General features: G+C 36.8%; 1 protein-coding gene across 1 annotated transcript; it reads right to left on the reverse strand.

The window, feature by feature from the left end:
• Window positions 1-5,493: 5,493 nt before the first annotated feature.
• adad1 (adenosine deaminase domain containing 1 (testis-specific)) lies at window positions 5,494-26,108 on the reverse strand. Its single transcript, XM_079630888.1, has 12 exons — window positions 25,852-26,108; window positions 24,914-25,071; window positions 24,545-24,679; window positions 24,281-24,448; window positions 20,355-20,429; window positions 20,052-20,177; window positions 15,826-15,949; window positions 14,675-14,845; window positions 13,386-13,618; window positions 10,938-11,172; window positions 7,255-7,387; window positions 5,494-5,975 (listed from the first exon to the last, which is right to left on the reverse strand). Exons 2-12 carry the CDS (start codon window positions 25,062-25,064, stop codon window positions 5,862-5,864), a joined length of 1,665 nt encoding a protein of 554 aa, XP_079487014.1. The 5' UTR covers window positions 25,065-25,071; window positions 25,852-26,108; the 3' UTR covers window positions 5,494-5,861.
• Window positions 26,109-26,320: the final 212 nt, after the last annotated feature.

The following is a 26,320-nucleotide window of genomic DNA, read 5'->3' on the forward strand; positions in this document are numbered from 1 at the left end:
TCTCATGTTCCTGAGATAAAACTGCCATCTATTTCAGCTCAGCATGAAGAATGTACGTACGTGAGGTTGCATTTTTTTCAAAAAAAATTAAAAATCTCATCAATAACTCTCACCCTCATGTCAGATTTCTCTCAATGAAACACGAGGAGAAGTTTGGAAAAAGAATGCAGATCTTCAATCTGCCAAAAAAAAAGCGCCATAAAAAGAAGTTCCTGTGTGACCCTGGACCACAAAACCAGTCACATGGGCCAATAAAAAAATATATAAAAAAAAGAGAGATGTATGCATCATATGAAAGCTGAATACATAATCTCTCCATTGATGTGTGGTTTGTTAGGATAGGACAATATTTGGTCGAGACACAACTATTGAAAATCTGGAATCTGAGGAGCAAAAAAATGTAAACTGAGAAAATCTCCTTTAAAGTTGTGCATTTATGTTCACGATTGTGCTGCATTCACTCACAAAAATACATGTTTTACATATTTACGGTAGGAAATTTACTAAATATCTTCATGGAACATGATCTTAATATCCTCATGATTTTTAGCATAAAAGAAAAATGGATAATTTTGACCCATACAATGTATAGTTGCTATTGCCAGAGATATACCCGTGCGGCTCCAGACTGGGTTTGTGGTGCAGGGTCACATAGTTTGTAATATCAAGTAGCTCTTACATTAATCACCATGAAATCAAAATTTGCAATTCTTGTTTGGAATATTGCACTGTTTATTATAAATTATTTATCCGTGTACATCATACATTTTTTAATTGTGCCTCGTAATCTTGAATCAGAATAACTTTCCGACCTGCGGGGCAACCTGTCACTCACATGAGATCCACCAATAGCAAACCACAACCATCCAATCAATTCCCCACAGACAATATCAAGCCCCGCCCACATTTGCTCTTGTTCCAGAAGCGTTTCTCTCGATATACAACACAATAGAGAAGAAAAGACCAGTGCAACTTCTGTTTCATGGCGACTATAAAAATAAGGTGGATAACTATGTTTACATGCAACCAAAAAATCGTGAGTTATCTGGTCGTGCTCAATCCGAATTTAATGTCCATCGAACTGAAAGAGGTGAAGATCTGGAATAATCAACAGTAAAAAAAATATATATATGAATACATTTTTTTTTTTTAAATAAGCATGAATCCAACTATTTTCTCAAATCAAATGTACCTTGCACTGTGATAAGTACAGGTGAAACTGGAAAAATTTGAATATGGTGCAAAAGTTCATTTATTTCAGTAATTCAACTTAAAAGGTGAAGCTAATATATTATATAGACTCATTAAATGCAAAGTGAGATATTTCAAGCCTTTATTTGATATAATTTTGATGATTATGGTTTACAGCTTATGAAAACCTTTTCACAATATTCTAATTTTGAATTTGGGGTTTTCATAATCTGTTCATGTTCTACATTCATGTTTATTTACGTTTTAAAAAAAGAAGTCAGTTTACAAGATATTTGCTAAAAAAAAAAAAAAAAAGCTCTTCTGTCACACATGCTCCATGGACATTATCGTGGAAGCTTTTCCTGATTTTAAACACTACTGTAATTTTTATTCTCAAATCCAGTAACACTAAAACTTTTTAAAAGACTTACAGCTGAAAAACATAAAGTAGTATGTAATATATTTTAATTAAATATTTCATTGTATTATAGAAGATGTTTGTATTCATGTGGTCCCATCAGCCAAACCAGTGTTCCCGGGGGCCAGTTGTTCAAAACGTTTGATCTGGATCAGAATTTGTAAATCACATGGTTTGCTGTCCTGGATCAGGTAATCCCATTTTGTGTGCTGGTTTTTCAAAGCAAAATTGGATTGGATCCTCCTGATCCAGATACACACCTTTTCAGATTACCAAATCTGGATTACTAGTGCTCTACGGGGCCCTTAAAGAGACATGGTGATAGAAAGAATATGAAAAATATATATATATTAAAAAAAAAAATCAATTCTTTGGCGTCCTCTCAGAAAAGTTCTGCGTGGCGTTCACCTGAGGGACTTTGCGTTCGCTCACAAAGAACTTTTGACTGGTTCATCTCTTGTGATTGTGCCAGTAATAAAAATAAAAAAACACTGAATTAAATATAATATTTTGGTTTGATATTTACAGCTGTTTGGGGGTTATTTTATGGTGCTAAAATCTCCTACTTTACAGAAGGCTTTAATATGTAGCCTAATGTCTACTTCTAAGTTATTACTTCAACAGTTAAACTAATCAAAAGCAAAATAAAAAATGTGTGTATATTACATGATAAAAAAAATATTTTTACCAGTTTTAAAGTTTTTTTTTTGGATCAAAAGGTATCCCAGTCTTACTAAAAAGTTTTGAACAACACAAACTGATGATTTGATCCAGATCAAAAACTAGATTGGATCTTTGTGATCTAATCTGAAGCCTTTTAAAACAACCCATCTTCAGGATTTGATCCAATCCGAGCCGAAATCCGATCAATAACTTTTGAACAACTGGCCCGTGGATATTATTTACCTGTGGATCCAGAGTATGTAGTCACATGACATTTACAGAACAGGTGATAATGCCTATAAGCAGAGATAAAACCACATACTTCCATTTCTGGAAGTCATGCAACTAGGATGAATGGGAATGATAACAGGCTCTCTGAAAGTACTTCAGATGTCCTTGCCTTCTTTCCCTTATTCTTTTTTTTAAACAAATGATCAACGGTCTATGGAAGCTTGTTTCCACCATGGAATAAAAAAAAATGTAATTGCAACTTTTTCTCTCACAATCCTGACCTTTTTTCCCTCAGAATCACAAGTTTATATCTCAAAATTTGAAGGGAAAAAAGTCAGAATAGCAGAATATAAACTCTCAATCCTAAGAAGAAGAAAAAACATAGAATTGTGAGATGAATTCGCACTTTTTCTTCTCAGAATTAAGAGTTTATATCTCACGATTTGGACTTAATACCTCGCAATTGTGATATTACGTCTGGTTTGCGAGATATAAATTCACAATTACGAGAAATTGTGAGAGTCGTAATTATCTTTTTTCCTTTTTATTCGGTGGTGGAAATAAGCGTTCCATAGCGTCCTCCATCTTATCCCGTCGCTGAGCTTCCCTGCTCCATTTCAAGTGCATTTTATCCTTGACCTTTGACTCCAGACGCCACACCTGCAATTATTTGACTATTTCACCAAGGTTAAATTCTGTAATCAAAATATGAACATAACTGAATGCATTTGCTATGGAAATAAAAGCCACTTAACATGAATGACACAAATTGACCACAACCCAAGCTCAAGCATTGACAGAACAAAACATCCTGCATGTTAACAGCACGATTGTCTCTATGCATTTTAGCCAGTTTTTGCAGCATGGCTTGGTTGCATGCACACACACACACGCACATTGAAACTGCGCATTTGCTCCCAAGAAAAAGGAAGAATCATCTTCTGTTGTACGACTTCAAAACGCATTAATCCAGAACAAAAAGCAAAAGCATGAATCACTCCCTCCATTTTAAGAGATGCATACAGCGTACAAACCTGCTCCACAGCAAAACGTGGTCCTGTCACTAAGATGGGCAACAATTGATTGAAAAGATGGTCCATGCATGAGCCCCACTAACATGAACACATTAAACACGATTGGATGCAGTTACACCTTTGACAGGAAGCCCATGAGGTTTCCTGTGTTGTAGTGTGAACAGGACATATCTGATGTTTACCTCTGAACGCCCAGCAACACACACACACTGCAGTGGCCCGTTTCTCAGTAGGGTTTCACTAACCACAAATAAAATGACCTATAAAGCACACTTCTCATCTACAACATACAACATGAAACTCGAAAAATTTAAATATGGTGCAAAAGTTCATTTATTTCAGTAATTCAACTTAAAAGGTGAAACTAATATATTATATAGACTCATTACATGCAAAGTGAGATATTTCCAGCCTTTATTTGTTATAATTGTGATGATTATGGCTTACAGCTTATGAAAACCCCAAATTCAAAATTAGAATATTGTGAAAAGGTTTTCATAAGCTGTAAGCCATAATCATCAAAATTATATCAAATAAAGGCTTGAAATATCTCACTTTGCATGTAATGAGTCTATATAATATATTAGTTTCACCTTTTAAGTTGAATTACTGAAATAAATGAACTTTTGCACCATATTAAAATTTTTCGAGTTTAATCTTGTGGTCCACTCCTCATGTCCCTTCTGTTAAAGCTGCCATCGGCAAGATTTTTTTGATCATATTCACTGAAACTGAAGCTATGCTCCGACAGAACAACATAAATCAGCCAGTTTTAGAAAAAAACCTGCGCTTCTACCTCCACCTGGAGCCTGTTATTTGTTTTGCAAAAATCTGGACTTCTGGTCCAGTCAGCACAGGGGGGTGTGAGATATGACTGTCAATCACAGTTCGTGCACACGCCACAGATCCCCCCCTCCCCCCTCGCGCACGTTACAATATCACATGCACACGCCTGAAGTTCGCAGGTGTGTTGGATTGTGCGAAGCGTGATGGCGGAGAGAAAATCTACTAACAAGCTTCCAATAGGGTATATGTCGAACGTCGCATTACGAAACCGGAAAACAGAACGCATCGCTTCCGGTTCAGGTCTTTTGTATGTGCTTCATTCTTTTGTAGCGAGCAAAGATGATCATAACCAATGTCCCTCGCATGTGAAGATCGATATTTAAAAGTAAAAAAAAAAAAATCTTCACACTAACGTTAAGATATTTAAATAGAATAAAACGCCAATAACAAAGTGAGATAGGTAGGTTAGCTGATTACCTTAAAATTCCATAGATATCGGCGTCAGTTCATACGGCTGTTAACACTTTCTATGACAAGCGGATGCGATGAGACCAGGTTTCCGGTTTCGTCATGCGACGTTCGACATATACCCTATTCCTCGGTTAACAACCAGAGCTAGGAGGTCCAAAACAACCAAGGAAAAGAAAACATGGTAAGTACTCCATGGTGTTGATCGATGCTGAAGAGACGGGCGCGCGTTCACAGAAAATCGGGTGCACACGCACTGACGAGCACAAACTCGATGGGAGGATGCTCGGTGGTAGTGGGGGAGGGGCATGAGAGTTGTAAACATTCAAAACTTCCACTCAATCTGCCAGACCTGCCGACTGCAGCTTTAATATGTGGATGAATCCAATTGCTATTTTCCTTCCTTTAGAAAAACTAACTTGTGACTTGATTTCTGGCGTATTTGGTCCCCTCTTTGGAATTTTCTTGAGAATGCATGTTGAATATCTTGTTTTTTTGTTATTACCCTTCCCCCGATCCTTAAACTACCAGTTGATGGATGATTGTTTATGCCGCCATGAGACACCTGTACCACGGTTGTGATATTGTAAAACTATAAAAAACAATTTTAACAGTATTTTATTGAACAACATATCTCAAAATAGTTATTTTTGTTCTTTTATTTTGACTTTGACTTTAAAAATAAGAACAAAGATGCAACTATAAAACTAAAAAAACAACTTTAATAAAAATAAATAAAACAAATACAGCACTATTCAGTCAGCAAATGAATGTCCAAACAATTTTTTTATTTTCATTTACCTTGGAAACAAACAGAACATCCCCTTTTGTTATAATTTCACACTATTATCTGTCTTGAACTGTTTTATGTATTTTGTGTAAATAAACTTCAAATCCAGTACGTTCCCCCAGTCCAATAACATATCTGTTGTCTGTAAGTGCCTCTTGCTGCATCGCTATACAACAAATTTGAACAAAACCAACATGCAAACCACAAAGTAATTCAGCATGCAATTTAAACATATTTATACATGAAATTGCAGTGGCTTATGGCATCTGTAGGTGGGTTCTCACACAGAGAAATGGTCGCTGATCGGGGGTTTCTCCACCCATTGGCCGTAGCCCTTCCTTTCCAGGTAAGACTTCAACACACTCTTTGCTTCCTGGTACAGCTTTGCCATCATCTTGACGTTCAATAAAGAACGAGATGATCAATATTAAAGCAGCAGCCATTAAGAAGAATTATTTATTTAAAGCTGGACAACTAATAAAAGTGACTTGATTTTTTTGTCAGTAATCGCATGCAAAAATGATACATTTTTTAATCGCTAGAGTGGTTTCCAGGGTGTTGCTAGGATGTTCTGGGTTCCCATGTGGTTATAGTCGTTTTGAGCTGGCTTTATCTTAATGAAGGACTGCACGATTAATCCAAATAATACTGAAACTGCGATATGGCTTAGTGTTGTCACAATACCACAATTATGACTTTGATACGATACTCGACTAAAATATATTGACACCAATACTACAGCAAAAACCTAAACCAACAGGAACAGTAATTGGGTGGACGATATGATCAAAATCTCATTTCACGACGAGTAATTTTATTTAAAAACATCTCAAAATAGTTATTTTTGTCATTTTATTTTGACTTGGGCTTTAAAAATAAGGACAAAGATGCAAATTATAAACATTAGGAGAAATTCAGTAAAAGAAAGAGTAGTTTAAACCTTTTTTACACTGTATTTCTCAATGTTTGGAAGTAAGACTACACTGTTCATGGCTTACCACGCTTAAATCTTTGTTAACATCAAGCATGTCCCGTTTACTCATGCATGCATGTTTCTTTATTGCTGTAAATTGTCAATAACTTAAAGCAGTGCTGCATTATGTGGATATATTAACATATATGATCCTAAATGTGAACTTACAAGAGTTTCTGAAATGTTCCTATGAACAATTTATAAAGCGTTCGAATGAACAAAATTTTCATACATGCATCTCTCTTTATAATTATTATTAGACCTTTGGGAGTGAGAAAAGCGTATTATAAATAAAATATATTTATTATTATTATAATAAATCGTAGGTGACCTTAAATTCAAATGCAACATGTACAAGCACATCAACACCTACAGAAAGCCTACAACTTTATGGTTCAGAATTACGACTCTCAATCCAAGCGCGCTCTCTAAACACATATATAGCCTAGGAATAGCCCAGTTTCTTTAAAAAGTGTATGAGTAGGCATATATTATTATTTATATATAAATGAATTCATTTTAGTAATTATTAAAAAGCAGTTTTGTTGCTCCTTCAGAATATTAATTATATTAATTATTAATTATATTAATGCATGTTGTGATTGCCTATTTATCTTAACGTTTTCCTAAATTATGTCGAAATCATTAAATTAAATCATGCAGTGCTAAGGCTGAATGTAAATAAGAAAGAGTGCAGTACCTTGGCCTCCCTGTAGGTGACAGCGGTGAGCAGCTCCTCTCTCTGGGCTTCTTTAGCTACCAAATTAAATCGACTCAACATCGCTGCCTTGCAGAGACGGCTGGCCAAGGCTGGACTGCTTTTAAACGGAGAGCTGGAACAAACACACAGAAACTTTATTTTATTAGCGCTATGGGATGGGAATCTTTAGGCAACTCACGATTCCATCCGATTCTGATTCCGGGATTTAACCCTCTGGAGTCTAAGGTGTTTTTGGGGTCCTTGAGATGTTTTGACATGACCTGATATTTGTATTTTTTTCAGTTACTTATAAACATATTAATGGCAAAGGTGTAATTACACTCTATTTAGCATGAACATGGCTATCATAATATGTGAGCAACATGTATGTACATGTTTGCATTTTTGAGAGAATATTATTTATGCGTGGTTATTCAAAAAACTCAAACTTAAATTGTCTGATATAAGACCACAAACGACCAACTTCACATATTCCCACAATACTTTTGACTAATGGATAATGTCGGCTAAAGTGTTTACTTCAAAATGATCTGAAAATCATCGGGGCTAATCGTTCACATTAAACAATAGATTGATTTAAATTTTGTAAGACACTTTTTGTTTGGAAAGGCAATATGCAGGTGGGCGTGAATGATCCAACAAGGTCATGAATAATGTCCTCATTCACACCTGAAGACAAAGACCTGCTAATGCTGCATACTAATGAGCCTTAGGTGTCACTGAGCCACAAGAAAGAATGCAAAGACAACACACACACACATATACACACACACACACACACACACATACACATACATACATACATATATATATATATATATATATATAACTACAGAATTGGTTCAGAGTTGGAAACATCTTGAAAAAAGTGTATTTTTCCACAAACTGTGTATGTTTGCAAATTGTATAATAAGGTAAACATTTCTAGTAATTGTGCAGTTAATTCTCATTCGTATTTTCAGAAAGTTTTGGATGTAGGCTATCCTCTCCCCAAATTTATCACTAATAAAACACAAAAATAATTTAAAGAGAAGGCTTATATTGATCTTTTAAGGTTTTGTTTGCACCTTGTAAATTAGGTTTTGATGTGGCAGTAAAAACTTATAATCTATCCAAAACGAAATGTTGTCTTTCATATTTCGTTTGTAACCTATTGTCTTTTATAGGCTAATATATATCCAATTAATGAATAAGTTAAACTTTTTCATTCACAGGCTACCATTTTATTTACTTTGTTTTTTAAATGACAAATTAATAATACTGTAATAGTTATTAATTTTTAAAAAATTCGAAATACAGCCTCACAACATAGGCTAATAGCAAATATGAGCAAAAAGTCTATGATAAAGAAGAAGAAGAAAGGAACAATTTACTGTACAAGAAATAAACAATGAGTGTCTTATTTCAAAGAGTGCCGTTAGTATCTGAAAGTTTGATGTATTCTTCTCTTCATCCAAGCATTATTGCTGTTTTGGTTATTTTTGATGACATTACAGAATGAATTCAAAATAATGCACAAATCTGTTTCGACAATTCATAATGTTTTGTCCTGTCTGCTTATTCCCTTAAGACATACACAACTCACTTGTGTTTTAAATTTAATTTAGCATTTTTCAGAGCACATGCATACAAAGTGTACATGAGCATTTCAAACAGCCGTCTGTAAGTAAATGAGTTTTGGGTATCTAATAATGCATAAATAACGACTTCGATGAGCATTTGGAGGAGAAAACACTGAAGTACCGTTGAGACTGCACAATGTAAGTTTTGCAACAGTGAGTGAAAGAAAGCAAGGACAACAATTGTCATTTAGGCCTGGTTTCACAGACAAGGCTTAGATTAAGCCAGAATTAGACCTTAGTTTAATTAGTTAATTTAAGTAGCTTTTATAAACTTGTCCTAGAAAAAAACATTACTGGTGTGCATCTGGAGACAAAACAATGGGCACTGACATGCTTCATTGTGTATTCTGCATATATAAGCTGTGACGTAGTTGATCTGGTTTATACTTTTTTTTTTTTTTTTTTTGGCTAGTAGAAGTTCTGAATGGCCGGTAACTTAAAAATGTAGTAGCCAGTGAGTGAAAAAGGTAATTTCAAACCGTGAATATTACGGTTATGTTATGCATCTAGGATATCTGATTATTAATCTCATATAACATTAATATCATAGAACATCTTCAGTTTACTGGAGATCATTTACTGTTCAGCTTTACCTCGAGTAGCTATTCCTTTTGGATATTTATTTTTCATAACATTGATGCATCATAATCTAGCAGTTATTTTTTTCTATTCATACGCTCATGTTTTCATAGACATGCTTCCATGTCATATTTTTATTTGTCAACATAAATTTTCATAACGGTCTTAAAATATTTAAATTTTCATGACAGACACGCCCCCCCAAAGACCGGTCAATGATCAAAATGAGAAAATAACAAAAATATCCATCCCTACTGAAAAGGGTCTGTGTCTGTTAGAGGATGGATACTTGACCCGACCGGGCCGGGTTCGGACAGATATTTAGAAATCATGTTCGGGTTCGGGTCGGGCTCGGTCACATCAGCGCGATAAAAAACAGCTTATTATGTAGGTAGCCAATGGGCCTGTTTCACTTGATGCAAAGGTTCGTTTTTGAGATTAAAATAGATGTAAAATATTACCCTAACATCCGTCTTCCTGCGTGCAGAAATGTGTTTATGTAGCCGTGACAACGAAACACTTGCATAATGTGCGCGCGCGCCTGTGTTAACGTGCGCTTGTTGCCGCGTGTGCGCTGATGCACTCATCTGTTTAAATGTTCTTTTTTTTTTAGTGTGTAATTTAGCTGTTTGGGCGTCAAAAAGCTCCAAAGGGAGTTGATTCTCTATATCAGTGTCAGTGTTTCTGAACTCCCTCAAATGACTCCAATGTAGTCTTCAGTTTTCTTCCAGGAACAAACGCGTCATAATAATAATAACATACAGTAAATGGCTCCTTGCCTCCCTTTATACCATTAGCGGTTTTGTATATCCGATTTCTTTTTGTGAAATGTTCTGCTTGAAAAATATGTTTGTGGTATATTTAAGATAAAGGCCACATTGTGAGCATGCACACACACACACACACACAAACACACACGAGGGGAAAAAAAGCTCAACCTCGACCGATTGGACCTTAAACAAATTCACACAAATTTATCTGAAAATGCCCGCCTTCGCGAGAAGCCATAACTGACTGTTTACTTTGGATAAAGTGAACAATAGAGAAAGAACGCATTTGCTTGTAGTTTAATTATTTGTTCCTTTTTTATTAGTGACTGTTTACTTGTTTTTTAATAATTTTTTAAATTTATATTAGTAGTTTTAGCTCTGCTATTGAAATTGGAATCGAGAATTGTTAAATTTCACTGGTATCTAAAATGTTGGGGGTCATAACCTTATGTACAATACAAGGATACGTGTGTGAAAAACAACAAAAACAAGAACTATTTTTATTCATTTATTACTTTCTTTGTGGTGGGCCCAGTGAAAATGGAATCACCAAAATTAGTACATCGAATCGAAAGTCAAATCGAATTGATATCTTGTGAATTGGAATTGAATCGGGCCCTAATGAGAATAACCAATAAGAAACATAAAACGTATGATTGCATTAAAGTCATGAGAAGCATATGACACTCACTCTTCGGTAGACTTTCCCTCCAGAGCACTGACCATCTCCATCATAAGGTCTCCCTGGCTCCAGTTAAGGCTAAGGGACTTCTGGGTAGGGTGTGTGTCTGGAGGCATGGCCGAGGACACCAGGCTGATGTGTGGCCGGTAGACGCAGTAGTACAAGGGAAGTGCTGAGGTGATGCCATCAACACGCTGGTTCACTGCCATCTCTATACCACGAGTGTCACTGCAGCTGCCGTCACCTGAGCACATCAAGGATAGCAGGTACAAATTGCATTAAAGGATTAGTTCACTTTAAAAATGTTGTTCTGATAATTTACTCATCCAAGATGTCTTTCTTTCTTCAGTCGAAAAGAAATTAAGGTTTTTGAGGTAAACATTCCAGGTTTATTCTCCATATAATGGACTTCAATGGCAACCAATGGGTTGAAGGTTCAAATGTCAGTTTGAGTGCAGCTTCAAAGTCTCGACACGATCCCAGTCGAGGAATAAGTACCTTATCTAGCGAAACGATCAGTCATTTTCTAAAAATAAATTATATACTTTTTAACCACAAATACCCGTCTTGTACCATTCTCTGAGATGCGCCACCCACGCATTACGTCATCACGTTGGAAAGGTCACGCAAGACGTAGTCGGAAGTACCGACCCAGTGTTTACAAATATTATGTATGTATGTTGAATGACACATATTTATATGTATTTGTGTCAGTTTATTGTTTAAAATGGTCCTTAGGTGTGCATATCATTATTGATACGTGTATTAGTCTTTGCCGTTCGCTTTGTAAACACGTCTTGCGTGACCTTTCCAACGTGATGACCTAATGAGTGGCGCATCTCCGAGATGGTACAAGACGGTGCATTTGTGGTTAAAAAGTACATTATTTTTATTTATTTTTAGAAAAAGACCGATCGTTTCTCTAAATAAGACTCTTATTCCTCGGCTGGGATCGTGTCGAGACTTTGAGGCTGCATTGAAACTGACATTTGAACCTTCAACCCATTGGTTGCCATTGAAGTCCATTATATTGAGAAAAATCCTGGAATGTTTTCCTCAAAAACCTTAATTTCTTTTTGACTGAAGAAAGAAAGAAATGGACATCTTGGATGACATCGGGGTGAGTAAATTATCAGCAATTTTTTTTTTTGAAAGTGAACTAATCCTTTAACAGCACCTGGACAGTGACCAAATATATATATACATTTACATTTAGTCATTTAGCAGACGCCTTTATCCCAAGCGACTTACAACTGAGGACTACAGCAAGCGAGTCATCGTGAAGAGGCAAAAATAACGCAAGAAGTGCTCAAAATACAAAGTTCTGGCATTGCTCAGAGTAGCATAAGCCAAAACAAGGGAGGGTAAAGGAGAGGGTTTTTCTTTGTTTGTTTTTTTTTTTATGCCAAGTGCTCACGGAAGAGATGAGTTTTCAGGTGTCTTTTGAATGTGGTCAGGGATTCTGCATTCCGGATGAGGGTAGGGAGATCATTCCACCAGCAAGGAACCGTGAATGAGAATGTTCTGGAGAGTGATTTTGTGGCTCTCTGTGATGGTACCACGAGCCGTCGCTCATTGACCGATCGCAGGCTTCTGGTAGGGATGTAGACTCGTAGGAGCGAGTGAAAGTAGGAGGGAGCTGAGCCTGTGGTCGATCTGTAAGCAAGCGTCAATGCCTTGAACTTGATGCGAGCAGCGAGTGGTAGCCAGTGCAGAGAGATGAACAGAGGAGTGACGTGGGCCCTTTTGGGCTCGTTGAAGACAAGACGGGCTGCAGCATTCTGGATCATTTGTAGAGGTTTAATTGCACATGATGGAAGACCAGCCAGAAGAGCATTGCAGTAATCATGCCTAGAGATAACCAAGGCCTGGGCGAGAAGTTGTGTTGCATGCTCAGTCAGGAAGGGCCTGATCTTCCTGATGTTGTGCAGTGCAAACCTGCATGATCGAGCTGTCTTTGTGATGTGGTCTGTGAAGGTCAGATGCTCATCAAATGTTACTCCCAAGGTTTCTGACCGACCTTGATGGGGTGATTAAAGTTGAATCTAGCTGGATAGTGAAGTCGTGCTGTAGAGACGAGTTGGCAGGGAGGACGAGAAGCTCAGTCTTTGCCAGGTTGAGCTGCAGGTGATGTTCCTTCATCCATGCCGAGATGTCCACCAGGCAGCTTGAGATACGTGCAGCTACTGTGGGATCATCAGGTTGAAATGAGAGGTAGAGCTGGGTGTCATCAGCATAGCAATGGTAAGAGAAGCCATGTGCCTGTATGATGGGTCCCAGTGATGTGGTGTAAATGGAGAAGAGGAGCGGTCCAAGAACTGAACCCTGAGGAACCCCTGTAGTCAGTTGATGTGCTTTCAAAGTATACGGTATATATTTTTTGTTCGTTTTTTTTTTTTTTTTCAAAGAAAGATACCTAGCCTGGATTGTTCGTCATTGGGCTTTACTCTAACTTACCAATAAAGATGCTGCTCACGTAGACTGGTTCAATGAAGTGGCTCAGTAGCGCCCCCTGGAAGCCCAACACCTGCCACTGCATGATCTTATCAGTGGCGGACATACTGACAACATGCGAGCCCATCTGCTCATATGAGCTGGAGAACTTGGAGAAGACCTTCCCTTCCACCACCACATGAAGGCCGATCTGATTATTCACCTCCCATGCAGAGATGGACAGAGGATTGAGGCGGCTAGAAAACAAAGACAACAACTGTGATTTAGTTTAACAAATTCGTACAATTTGCAGTTTGTATACCCGATTTCTTTTTGTGACAGGTTTTGCATTCAAAGTTTATGTTTGTGCTATATTTCTTCAAGATAAATGCCACAATGCGTGTATCCACAAATGAGGAATAAAAAAAGCTCACGCTCGACCAATTAAAAAGAAAATGTTAGATTTTAACCCTATAAAGCCCGTTTCATATTTGATTTAAACATTACTTAGGCCCGTAAATGATCAACATGATATATAAAGCTATAAATCGTTTGCACAAAATCTATTAAATGCTTTTTATATTGTGTTTTTATTTTATTGTACAAACTTCCACCTTCAGCTTGAGGTTTTTGCAGTAAAAGAATAACTTTTATATTGTTAGTAATATATTAAGATGAGCATTTTACTTGATTATCCATACATTTATTTCTAGAAAAGTCATGTGTAAATGTGAGTATCAAATATGATCATCAGGTTTATTTGTTCATCTCTCAATCATCATTGTATTGCATTATGTTTAAAAAAAACTATAGAGATTTGATCATAAAACGAAACATTTAAATATCATCTTACCAAGACATATTGTCAGATATAGAGTGACGACTGATAATTATATGCATTTTATTTAAGTATCTGCTATACTGTTATAAAGATACACTTACATTACAAGCATCAGAAATTCATCTAACCTTTTGGCCTTATAAATATCAGCATCTGCACCAAATTGCATATTTTTCTCAGTTTGGGCCTCTGAATAAAATGTAGCTGTTTTTTCCTACTTGAGTTTGAACTCCATATTCTCACTATATCATATGAGCCATAAAAGCCTGATGTATCAAATATAAAAAATAAATGTGCAAATTCTTTTAGATTTTGTCTTTCATATGATTTCATGTGTCAGGCTTTACAGGGTTAAAGAAGAGCAGGATATCAGACCTGACTCTCTTCATTTATACAGAGTAAATGTTGCATCTTCTCTCGTTTAAATTCTATGGAAATGTATGTGTGTGAGTGTGAGTGTGAGTGTGTGTACAGTTGAGAAGGTATCTGTGCTGCTCCTTTGGGCAGTTGGCTCAGGTACAGGTGTAGAGTGATGTGATTTTTGAAGCTGAGGAGCTTCGTGGTCTGGTCCTGCTGAAAGACGGACTTCTCCTCCAGAGCACTATTCTTACTGAAGAACAGCAACAGATTCCTATACAGAAACCTACGGCACATTCAAAAGACATGCTAAATTCCAATCAACTGTGCTTTAAATCAACTACAGACTAATTGATGAACTTAAAGGGTTAGTTCACCCAAAAATGAAAAATCTGTCAGTAATTACTCTCCATCATGTTGTTCCCCGTAAGACTTTCGTTCATCTTCAGAACACAAATCAAGATATTTGTGATTAAATCTGAGAGCGGTCTCACTCCTCCATAGGCTTCTGTTGTAATTGAAACTTGCCGGCTCAGAAAGTTAGTAAAGACAATGTTTAAAATAGTCCCAGTGACTACAGCGGCTTAACCTTAAGTTTATCAAGTGACGATAATACTTTTTGTGCGCAAAAAACAAACAGAAATAATGACTTTATTCAACTCTTGATGTTCTTCTGTGTGTGTCTCTGAGTGAGTTCACGTAGTGTAACAGCGCAACGCTTCTGGGTTGTACGTCAGAATGGAGGCTCACTATTGGCCGATGCTGGTCATGTGTGTGATACGTGTGATGCTGGTCAATAGTGAGCCTACGTTCTGACTCTTTACTAACTTTCTGGGCCGGCAAGTTTCAATTACAATAGAAGCCTATGGAGGAGTGAGACGGCTCTCAGATTTAATCACAAATATCTTCATTTGTGTTCAGAAGATGAACGAAAGTCTTACGGGGTTGGAACAACATGAGGGAGAGTAATTACTGACAGAGTTTACATTTCTGGGTGAACTAACCCTTTATATTTGGCTATTTCGAGTTTGGTTGCCCAACAGAACTGTTTCTTCTAGCATTTAAGCAAAAAAGTCTTCAGTTTACAAGGTTTTTAGATCAAAAGACATGCATTTTTGACACACAAACCTTTGACTGGTAGGATAAACAAAAAGCAAACCACAGCTTTTTGGACAGTGCTAGATATTCTCTGAACTGGCCCTCAAAGAGATGATTAATATGAACATCAATGTGATGTCAACCTGCAACAGCTGAACATCCATGTACCTCATTAGTGATCTCCGGGCAGTTACGACAGCGTGTGAATCATGCAGGATTCGTCCTGTCGGTGCTGGACTGGCTTTGGTATTAGAACTGCCAGTTCCAAGAGCAACAACCTCACATCCTGTGGCTGCAGACGAAACACAGGACAGTTTGGATTAGAATTACATACGGTAAGCACAGACTGACATAACCGCACATCAAAATTAGTCTGATGATACATTGCACAAACTCCATCTACAAGTGGTGTTTACATATTTTGATAGGGACGAGTTATGCACCAGATATAATGCTATATCTTTCTTTAGTGTTTAATGTTGATGTTTGAGCATGAAAAAGCTCCAGTTATTCTATATCAGTGTTTCTGAATTCCCTGAAACGCCTCCATATAGTCTTGAGTTTTCTACCAGGAATGAACACGTCACAATATTCCTCATTTTAATAATTCATACGCAGAATAAAAGGGGCGGGGCCTGGTTGAGTGAGTTAGTAATGTGTTGAAACTGGCGGTTATGGTAAGGGGCGGGACATTTCCCAAACACACTCGAAGCGCTCGACCAATCACAACACACTGCTCCAGCTGACCAATCAGAGCACAGTGTGCTTTTCAGAAGGAGGGGCTTCATAGAGACAAGAACTAAACCAGGGATTTAAATATGTATATTAAATATTAAACCACCTTTAAATATGACAGCCTTTAAATATCTTTAAATACGGCCCGCTGGACCATAATATACCCTGATGATAAATTTTAAAACATTTGAAAGGTGATTCACGCATATTAATTACAGCACAGTATGTGCATGCAAAAAGATAACTATAAAAATAATAACAGAAAAATATGACAATGAAGTCAAGGTGAGAAAAATAACAACTTTTTACCGAGTTTAAGGGTACATCTATACGTTTAGTTTGTTTGGGAAAGCAATCTGCAATTAAAGACTTTAATTTACATTGCTATTACACCAATGCACACAAAGAGAAGTATGAAAGATTCAGCGGTGACGCCAGAGTTGTTCTCTCATCTCAGCTTTAAAAGGTAAAATACATTGTCTACAAAACATTTTTGCCAAATGCAGGACAGAAATGTATGCATAATGTTCTTATATTTTTATTTATGGTAAAATGTACATTTGAAGAAAAGCCAGGAACTCACACGCCTTAAAAATTGGCCAAACGAGGCGCATAGACCAAAAACTCAAATTAGAGAAACACTTCAAAAAAGCCTGCGCACTTAACAATGAAGGGGAAGCACCAATTGCAAGATAAAAACCACTGCTTTAAAGATAAAGTGGGAAAAAATTTGGTCACATGTGACCTATGTAATCATGTGACTCCTCATATTAAGATGGCTTCAGCACTGAGTATTGTTAACTAGGCATTGAGAAAAGTGACGTGACCGAAACGCTTGCCACTTTTTCATTAAAGCCGTGGTTTTTATCTCACAATTGGGTGGTTTCCCTTCATTGTGGCACCACTTTCAAACAAACCCATTAAAACCCATTCAGGCAAATCAAACTGCCATTTGAGAATGTCTCCCAATTCCCTTCCTTTTACTGTAAATGTTTCCAAAAACAAACTTGTCAACACCCATGACCCCTCGGCTTCCTTGACCATCTCGCTTGTCTAATATCCTGTGGATGTTACGTACCTATATTATTAAAAATCCTCCATCCTTTCCTGTTTTAGATTTGGTCTAGTTAAAAATTTCATCAAAAAAAATTATGAAAAAGGGCCAAAGGAAATCATATAATTGCTTCCTCTTCCAGTCTATTTCCATATTTGTGCACCATTGTTGGCTTTACTAAGAGATTTACTGTGGAAATTCCAATCTGCCAACTCCCATTTTTAAGTGCCCCCATGATATTACAAATGCAACCAACAGGTGCCATGCGTTTAAAATATCACATACAACCTGTTAATTCTAGAAATAAATATTAGAAGTCTCTATTAATATATATAAGGCTCTAATTAAATTTAATGTCAACAGTTTCCATAATGTTTTAACGCAAGTACTATTTCCTGAAACGTTTTTTGAGTAGGAAGTGCTCGAGTGTGAACGAGACAAGTTCATTCTTCACATGTTTGCCCTGTCGTACTCCTGTCTGCCCCAATGACATGCGTTTTTATTTATTGGCATCTCTGAATTTCTGAAGTTTCTTTTTGACTAATGAAAACCCATTTCATTTATTTATTACAGCTGGATAAGGATTACTGTGATAACTGTGCTTTGTTTATAATGAAGGTGAAGTTCCCCGAAAAGTGTGGCACAAACATTGGGCCTCATTCACCAACCGTTCTTACAAAGAAATGTGTTCTTAAACCCCACTTACGCACTTTTTACGAAGATTCTGACATTCACTAATGTTTTCTTATCTTGAAAATCTACACACACTCAAGAGCACTCTTCCGCACAGAGTGATGGCCGTTTGCTCCAAATAATTGGTTACTGCATCTTATTTAATTCTACAGTCGTTTACACTGATAGTATTTTACAGTAATGTATTTCTGATCATTTGTTGAAAAAAAAAACTCATAGTATGCAAAGAAACACTTACACTGCAATTCATCAATCCTAAGAACACAGGTGCGATCAATTCTGTTGTTTAAGAACATGTCATGAATCCAACGTAGACTTTTCTTAGGAAGTTTATTGAGTACAAAGTTCAGAAAATTCTTTGGAAGATATTGGTGAATGAGGCCCAGTGCTCTTATAGTTTAAGAATCACCATCAAACAATGAGAATAAAGTATAGATGTAAACCCCACAAAATCCATACATGGTCATCTAGCTTTGTTTGGAGACGTAATGCAAAATATATGCAATATGTGTATTAATTTGCACTTTATGCAAAATAATGTCTGTTTCAAAAGCGTTTGATGTTGCCATTGTTGTAAAGGGGAATCTCTTAAAAAAGGAGTATGGAAAAATGCTCACGTCACTTTTCCCCTCTAACTCATAAAGAAAGAGATTACAATTACTTTTTTCATTGCGACATGACTTTTTCAAGATAATTAATCAAATTTATGCTAACAGTATTCAACTTTTTTTTGTTGCTTTAGATCTTATCACTTTATATATATATATTAAAATTGTTTAAATGAACATAAAAGGTAGGATAACAACACAACCATGATGCATGAATATATTACAACTTAAAACTGGCATGGTGTCCGTGAATCAAGAAAGAAAGTCTTAAATGACCGCAAAGAGTTGTGAGGCCACAGGATACGAGTCAGATCTGCATCATGTGCTTCAGTTCTTAAAGTGACAGCAGCCTAATAAACCTGCTGCTGTGATGTCTGTCATTTATGAAAATGAACAAAAGACAAAGAGAAAATCACTCACTGCTCTTGAGTGAATAACTTTTGTAGCTTTAATAAGGATGAATCTACATTTTAATAGGGGTCAAACGATATCCTCATGTCACGATTCGAAACATATCACGATACTGAACTCACGATACGATATTGTTGCGAAGACAAATGATGAAATGTTAACATTTTTACTGTTGATTCAAATGCTAAATTTGATATTACATTGGGGTGTAAAATAATAGGCTTGGACTTAGTGCAGGTAAACCAATGCACAGGACAATAGAGACACCAGAATAACAATATTCATGATTCTGAAGGTGAAAATGCTGAATTATTTTAGACGAATATGCTTGATCTCTGTCACTGGCTATATATTTAAAATGATGTCAGCCACTTTTTGCTGGTATCAAGACATTTGGCATTATCAGGACCCACAAATATTCCCCAATTGCATTATTATACATTATATTCAACATTATTTATAGTAGTTTAATGTAATGCTGACACTAAAACTTGGTAAACTTTTTATTTTGGGTGAACTATACACAATACATGCATTTTTGTATTGTATATTGTGACACAATATATTGTTACACCCCTAATATTTCAATTATAATTTATGCAGTGAAGTGTTTGATAACTTTATATTATTATTCTACATTAGTTTGGAGATTAACTGTGAAATTATTACAAAAATATTCAAAAGTTAATGTTAGGTGCCATTAATCGCACTTAACTACAGAAAAATGTAATATTAATTAGTTAATTTTTTAATCGATTGACAGCACTAATATCCAGATTCTGTGCAGGATAGATTATATGGCAACAAGGAACATCTTTAAATGTCACATGACGTATCAATACAAATCCCACAAAGAAAAACCTGTGGTCTGACATCCTGTGCGTCTGACTTACGAGACAGCATGACAAATGCAGCCACTGTTCCGCCACAGCCAGTGAATTCTGGGTAACTGCCCATTAGCTTGGTGAACATCTCCTTCACCACGCTGGGTACCTGATCCTTGATGGGGTTCTTTCTTTCTGCGTTAAACCAACCGAAATGAAATTATTAGTCAGGTTCACAAATATTTCCGATTCCGACATGATTAGACGCTCTGATGTCAAAGGTTACTATGGCTAAAACATCTGAGCATTGATTATAGCTTTTCTTAACTGGGCTATTAAATACATGCAGACTGATTTTAAGAATGTATTTACCAATCACGGCTCTTCCAGAATGGATTTCTTGGATTGGGGAGTCCTTCTCTCTTACTGGCAGAGGAGGTGGCCCCTCTGAACGAAACACATACAAACAAAAGAAAACATGAATAGTGCTTGTCCATGCAATGCTTGTGAACACAAAGATATGCATTTACGGTACTAAGAAAGTGCAGTTTTGTTTTCTGATGGCACTGCTGGGTGTCTGATCAAGATCAAACAGTGCAAGACATATGCACTCAAGACTTATGCACTCAGATTTATTATTAGGGTTAGTAGTTTGTTTAAATCCTGAAACTATGAACCACAAGTAAAATATAAAAAAAGTCAAATAATAAAATGCGCACTAGCTTTATGCAATCGCGATATAAAAGATAGATAAGATTAAATTCCAGCACCACCCTGATGTGTGAATGTGAATTTTTTTTTTTTTGCATTAACAAAACAAATGTTACACTCCCACCTCAAACCGGAAAGAGCTTCACCACGGTTTCAGTGAATGACTATGAGGTTGTTTCGATGGGAGGGAGCACAGCGAAGATGTTCTCTTTCATCTGGGGGAAACTTTCACATTGAATTTTCAAGTTTGCATATTTACATTAAAAATGGAAGGGCTGACTAAGTGCTTGCAGCGATTCTATGGAAAGTGTCAAACAGAAGGTCACACGATTTCTGCCTATTATTTGCAAGAAAGCTGGCAAACCAGACCATTAATGAAAACAAACAGTGCCAGGAACAATCTAGGGTTAAACCATATTGCTAAAGTCAGGTGTTTTTACCTTTTATGCATTTAATTTTATAAATAAATAACAATTATTTGTTGTTTCTCATTTTTAGATAAACTTCTCCTTTAAAGGTGCCATGTGTAATTGTCTGGCAAAAAAATCAAGTCATACTCCACATTCCATACCAGATGGGGGCAGTATACCTCCATAAAGTGAATTGGTCTACTCTAGAGTAACAGACGAGAAACGGCATAGTCTCTATGCTCCGCCCCTACCTTCACAACCATAGACATCATATATAGACGCCCTATCGGCCGCTACTGCCTACTAGCGCGGTCGAGCCGTGGAGCCGCCATCTTAAACCGGTCACCCGCTCCACTCAGTGTAATCTGTATGGCAGGTGCAATGAGCTGTCAGCGCATTTAATTAATCATACCTCACTGAAGACCGAACTGATTTTCACACAGGGTTTTTTTCTGCAAATGTCATTCATGTAGCTATGATACAGGACACATGGTTCGGCATATTTTAATATTCATAGTAGGCTTAACAGTAATATAATATTCTGATAGAAGATATAAAGTGACCAGACGTCCAAAATCAAAATATGTGATGTAGGATATAAGGTATTTTATAAATCACATACTATAAATATGATAAAGAAGCAGAAACAGATAGTTGCAGTAAACTAAGATATTTTAATAAGTTGAAGAAACAATAATGATTTGTGACACACACACAATCTCGATTTGCGCATCGCCGTCATGTGTGTATTACAGGTAACGTTATTACATTGCTTCCTGATATCACGTGCGCAAACACAAATAACCTATATTTATATACGTTTATACTACAGGGCCGTTGAATGCTTGTATCTGATAACCGTGAAGCTCTTGTAATTATTACTTTACCCAACCTCTCCATGTCGAGTGATGCAGTAAACATCAGACAGCGCACATGAACCGATCATCTCTACTATAGTAAAAAAACACGAACACTGTTGAAAGATACAGTAGGCTACAAATGACCTGTTCGCACCACAATTTGTTCTCCGTCCTTAGCGACCGAGTCATTGAATGTGAAACAGCGGCTGCTGTCATCAGAGAGCAGCAATATTCAGACAACGAGGGCGCGCGCGCCGCGCTGATACCTCCGTTATCTCGAACCCGCGCAGTGCGGCGGTCAGAACACGGAGACCATTCTGCCCCTAGTAGGGGTGGAGCCGAACCCGAATACGGTATTCAGAAAGGCACAAATAGCGTGTTTTTTACAAATACTTATTTTGAACAAATATTTGTATTCGGGAACAAAAAAAACTTTATATTAAAAAGCTGCGTTTTCTCATGAGACCGCAGTGCACGACGCCCGAATGAGTGAGTGACGGACACAGGCTCCTCCACACAGCAACAGAGAGGGCTCGGCTGAGCGAAAAAACACTTAACTGCATCACTATTTATGTTGAATAGATGTTTGTACCTTAACTGGGTTCCTGAGGCAGTTTATAACTTTCGGGAAGCAGAGTTTGATCGGGAGATTATTCCATTACGCTGCATTATTGACGTCTGCAGTCGGGTGCTCTCATGTTCGCTCTGTTTACGTACAGTAGCTGTTTAGCGCGGTAATTTAGACAATAGGCTGTTGACAGAGTAACGTTAACGTTCGGTTAAAAAATTTTAAAATGCTTGTGTAGTTGTGTCGAATTGTATGCACGTGTGGGAGTTATATGGTACGTTTAAGTTACTCTGTCTTTTGCAGACAGCAAGATGTAGGCTGTAGGCTTCATAATATTCACAATGGTATTTTATTAGTTGTTGGTTTAACCATGGATGAGGTAATAGCTGTTATTTTCTTTTCAATGACGTTCCTTGTTTCATTGCTGGATTTATGGAAAAACATCAACCAATATTGCATATCCATAATTATTATAATGGATATAATTAAAGAATACTTACACTATAACGTAAATTAGAAGTGTAACGCAAAAAAAAATATTTTTACGCCTTTTTTGAATTTTACTCGAATACAAATACAAATACAAATACTTTTCCCTCCTCAACAAATACAAATACAGATACAAATATCGGCTGCTTTGCACACCCCTAGCCCCTAGCTATGCGTGCGAAAGCATGGGAAGCGATCCCGGGCGTGTCAGAATGGGTGCTGAACGTTGTAAAACAGGGCTATGCGCTGCAGTTCGCTCGCCGTCCCCCGCGCTTTCGAGCCCGGACCGTGACGAGCGGTCCTTTTCTTATCTGATTTGATTTGTGCTTCAGAGCGCGTTTTTTTCCCTGCAGCGGGTGGTGGTGGTGGTAGGGGTCTCTCTCTTGCCAAGGGCTTCAGCCATCCTTCCGCTCTCTTCCCTGAATTGAAATAAAGTAGTGGGCTGTACTTTCCACACGATTGACATCAGGTTCAAGTATGCCCACAAGCCGTGCGAGTTATTCGTGTATTGCAGGTTGGCTGGTGGTTATGTTGCCCGCATACAGCCTCCCATGGCCGATATTGGTATTACGACACCTGTCGGGCCGTGGCTAGTAATGCTAATGCTAATTAAGGTTGATATCTCTGCAGCACTATAACTTGACATTTTTTTTATGACATCATTGCCCTTATTTCTTCTCATTCTTTTGATGAGTGTAGCTCATTTTTGGGATATTTTTACCTCAATTTTTACACATGGCACCTTTAAATATCTGATGAGTGGCAAATGATAATGATTAAAATAGTTATGTTAGATTTATTTCATGTTTTTGAGAGCAGTCTATTAGGCTCACTATGGCTGCATTTATTTGATCAAAAATACATAAACTCAGTACTAATTTTTATTGTAATATATCTAAAATGTTTGTAATTTATTCCTGTTATGAAAAGCTGAATTTTCAGCATTATTACTCCAGTCTTCAGCATCACATGATTCGATATAATCATTCTTATGAACTTTTAAACTTATTTAAGTCATTAAATGCTAATCTTGCACTCCAGTGTCAGTTTAGGTCTCAATTAACTTTATCGTCACAAGAAATATGGAGCGATGTTTGATATCAAAATGCATCTCAATTAATAATTTTTGATTCTCATTGATTAATTTACATTGATTCTCAATTAATAATTTGCATTTATGCATTTGGCAGACGCTTTTAATAAGCATATTCAATATTTAATAAGCATAGTTGCCAGTATAACTCATCGTTAGATTATTACCGGAAACATCTGAAGGTATCCCATCATTCTCTAGACTTGCTATGAGCTCTTCAAGGGCCAGTTCGGACGCTTTGGACCTGGCTTCTTTCTTTGTGATGCCCATTCCAGTCTTATACTGGATTCCATCGATCACAGCACAGAACGCAAAGTAAAACCCCGTAATTCCTGCTGCTCAGAAAACAAAGAAAACAAATGTTGAATGCATCTATGAACTGGACAATGCACTTAGTGAAATCTAGAGATACAAGGAAATCTGCTGGTTACCAGTTGTAACGGTTTCTTTCAGATCCAGTTGAAACTGCAACGTTTGAGAGAGCTGGTACAACGCCGACACCGGATGTGTATCTCCTCGCTTATATCTGTCGATCAATTCACGGGGAAGGCTTTTCTGTTTGGAATCTGCAAAGGAGACAAAAGTGACAGCACGCAATATTGATATAATGTGATTAATGCTTTCACATCTGTAGTTCGGTTCATTTGGTCCGAGGGCGGTTGATTTTGAGAGACAACCGTTTATCCCGCCCCTCGGATTAAGCCACGTCAATGGAGAGTTGCCAGACTAAACATCTTGATGTAAGTCTGGCTTGCCAGGCTATCAGAAATACAAAAGAATGAAAGAAAGAAAGAATTAACTGATTTTGGTGGAGGCGCTCAATGGTTGTCCAGGCAGATATGTGTTGCTGTTGTTGATGTCATTGAAAGGTGAAGGAGATGAGATGTTTGACCATTGGCTGTGGGTCAGGCTAGACCCTCTGGAGGACGCACCCCTCATCATCATCTTCATCTAACAGCTTTAGGGACAGAAATACAAAAAAGAGAGATCATAAAGTTAGATATTAATTATTAGAAAGAAAAGACAAATACCAACTGTACATGCAACTCCCATCGAAAATCATGTTATTGATGTTTTATCAAGCAGGTCCTGATGGTTTTATGGATGGTTTTGATCAATTATGATGATTAATCGGTTTGCCCCTTATGAAAATTAACCATGGTTTTACTACACATAAAACATACTGTAGTTAAACCATGGTTACCACAAATTAACCATGGATTTACTACACTAAACATAGTTTAACCATGGTATTTGTAGTAAAACTGTGGTTTTACAAATGGTAATCAATCCGTCAGAAAACCATGGTTAATACACTTTTAATATAAAAAAATCCATGGTTTTAAATAATAAATTGATCATGATAATGATTAATCGGTTAACATGAAGGAAGAGCGCGTGACCCTTCACACAATTTGACGACGTTTAGATTCATGTATTAGTTTGCAAACTCGTATAAAACACATTAAAACTAAACCCATATATACAATGTAGTGACATCTGACAGGTTAGAGTGAAATAAAATGGACTGAAGTTTTTTTTTTTTTAAACGCCAGTTGAGACGCTAGTCACGATGCTAGCGCGCTAACGTTAATTTAGCTGAATTAAACAATAAATACAAACTTATATTGATCGTAATTTATCATAACTGATCGATGAAGCAGCAAATGTTATAGTTTTATCTTCAAACAAACACAAAGACGGATTAATTCACATACACATACGCCCAAACGCTTACCCTGACGGATTCGCTCACAGCCCAACTGAATCTGATCCACAATCACAGACAGATTCATAAGTAAACAGATAAGTTAACGGTAGATACATCGTGGAACGCCATTTCCGCCACATATAAGCAAATATCATGCTCTGTTAGACCATAATGACATTAAAAGTCAAAATTATTACTTTAAAAGTCATAATAATCATGAGATAAAAGTCGAAATATACTAGCCTAAATTTAATTATGAGACATAAAGTCGAAATTGTGACTGTAAAAGTCATATTTATGATATAAAAAGTAAAAAATATTACTTTAAAAGTCATAATTATGAGATAAAAAGTCTAAATCATTACTTTAAAAGTTAAATTTCGACATAAAGGCCTGGTTTCACAGAAAGGGCTTAGATTAAGCCAGGATTAGGTTTTAGTTCAATTAGGAAATTTAAGTAGCTTTTATAAACGCCTTAGAAAAAAAACCTAATGTG

Source organism: Phoxinus phoxinus (assembly GCF_949152265.1).
Source record: "Phoxinus phoxinus genome assembly, chromosome: 12".
Taxonomy (NCBI): Eukaryota; Metazoa; Chordata; class Actinopteri; order Cypriniformes; family Leuciscidae; genus Phoxinus; species Phoxinus phoxinus.

Bases quoted from the DNA above. Each gene is read 5' to 3' on its own strand.
- adad1 (XM_079630888.1), bottom strand. From the start codon at position 25,064: ATGAAGATGATGATGAGGGGTGCGTCCTCCAGAGGGTCTAGCCTGACC. The intron at 15,950-20,051 runs GTAAGTCAGACG...TTTCGTCTGCAG, and splicing joins TGCATTTGTCATGCTGTCTC to CCACAGGATGTGAGGTTGTT. The intron at 11,173-13,385 runs GTAAGTTAGAGT...TGATGTGCTCAG, and splicing joins CGTGAGCAGCATCTTTATTG to GTGACGGCAGCTGCAGTGAC.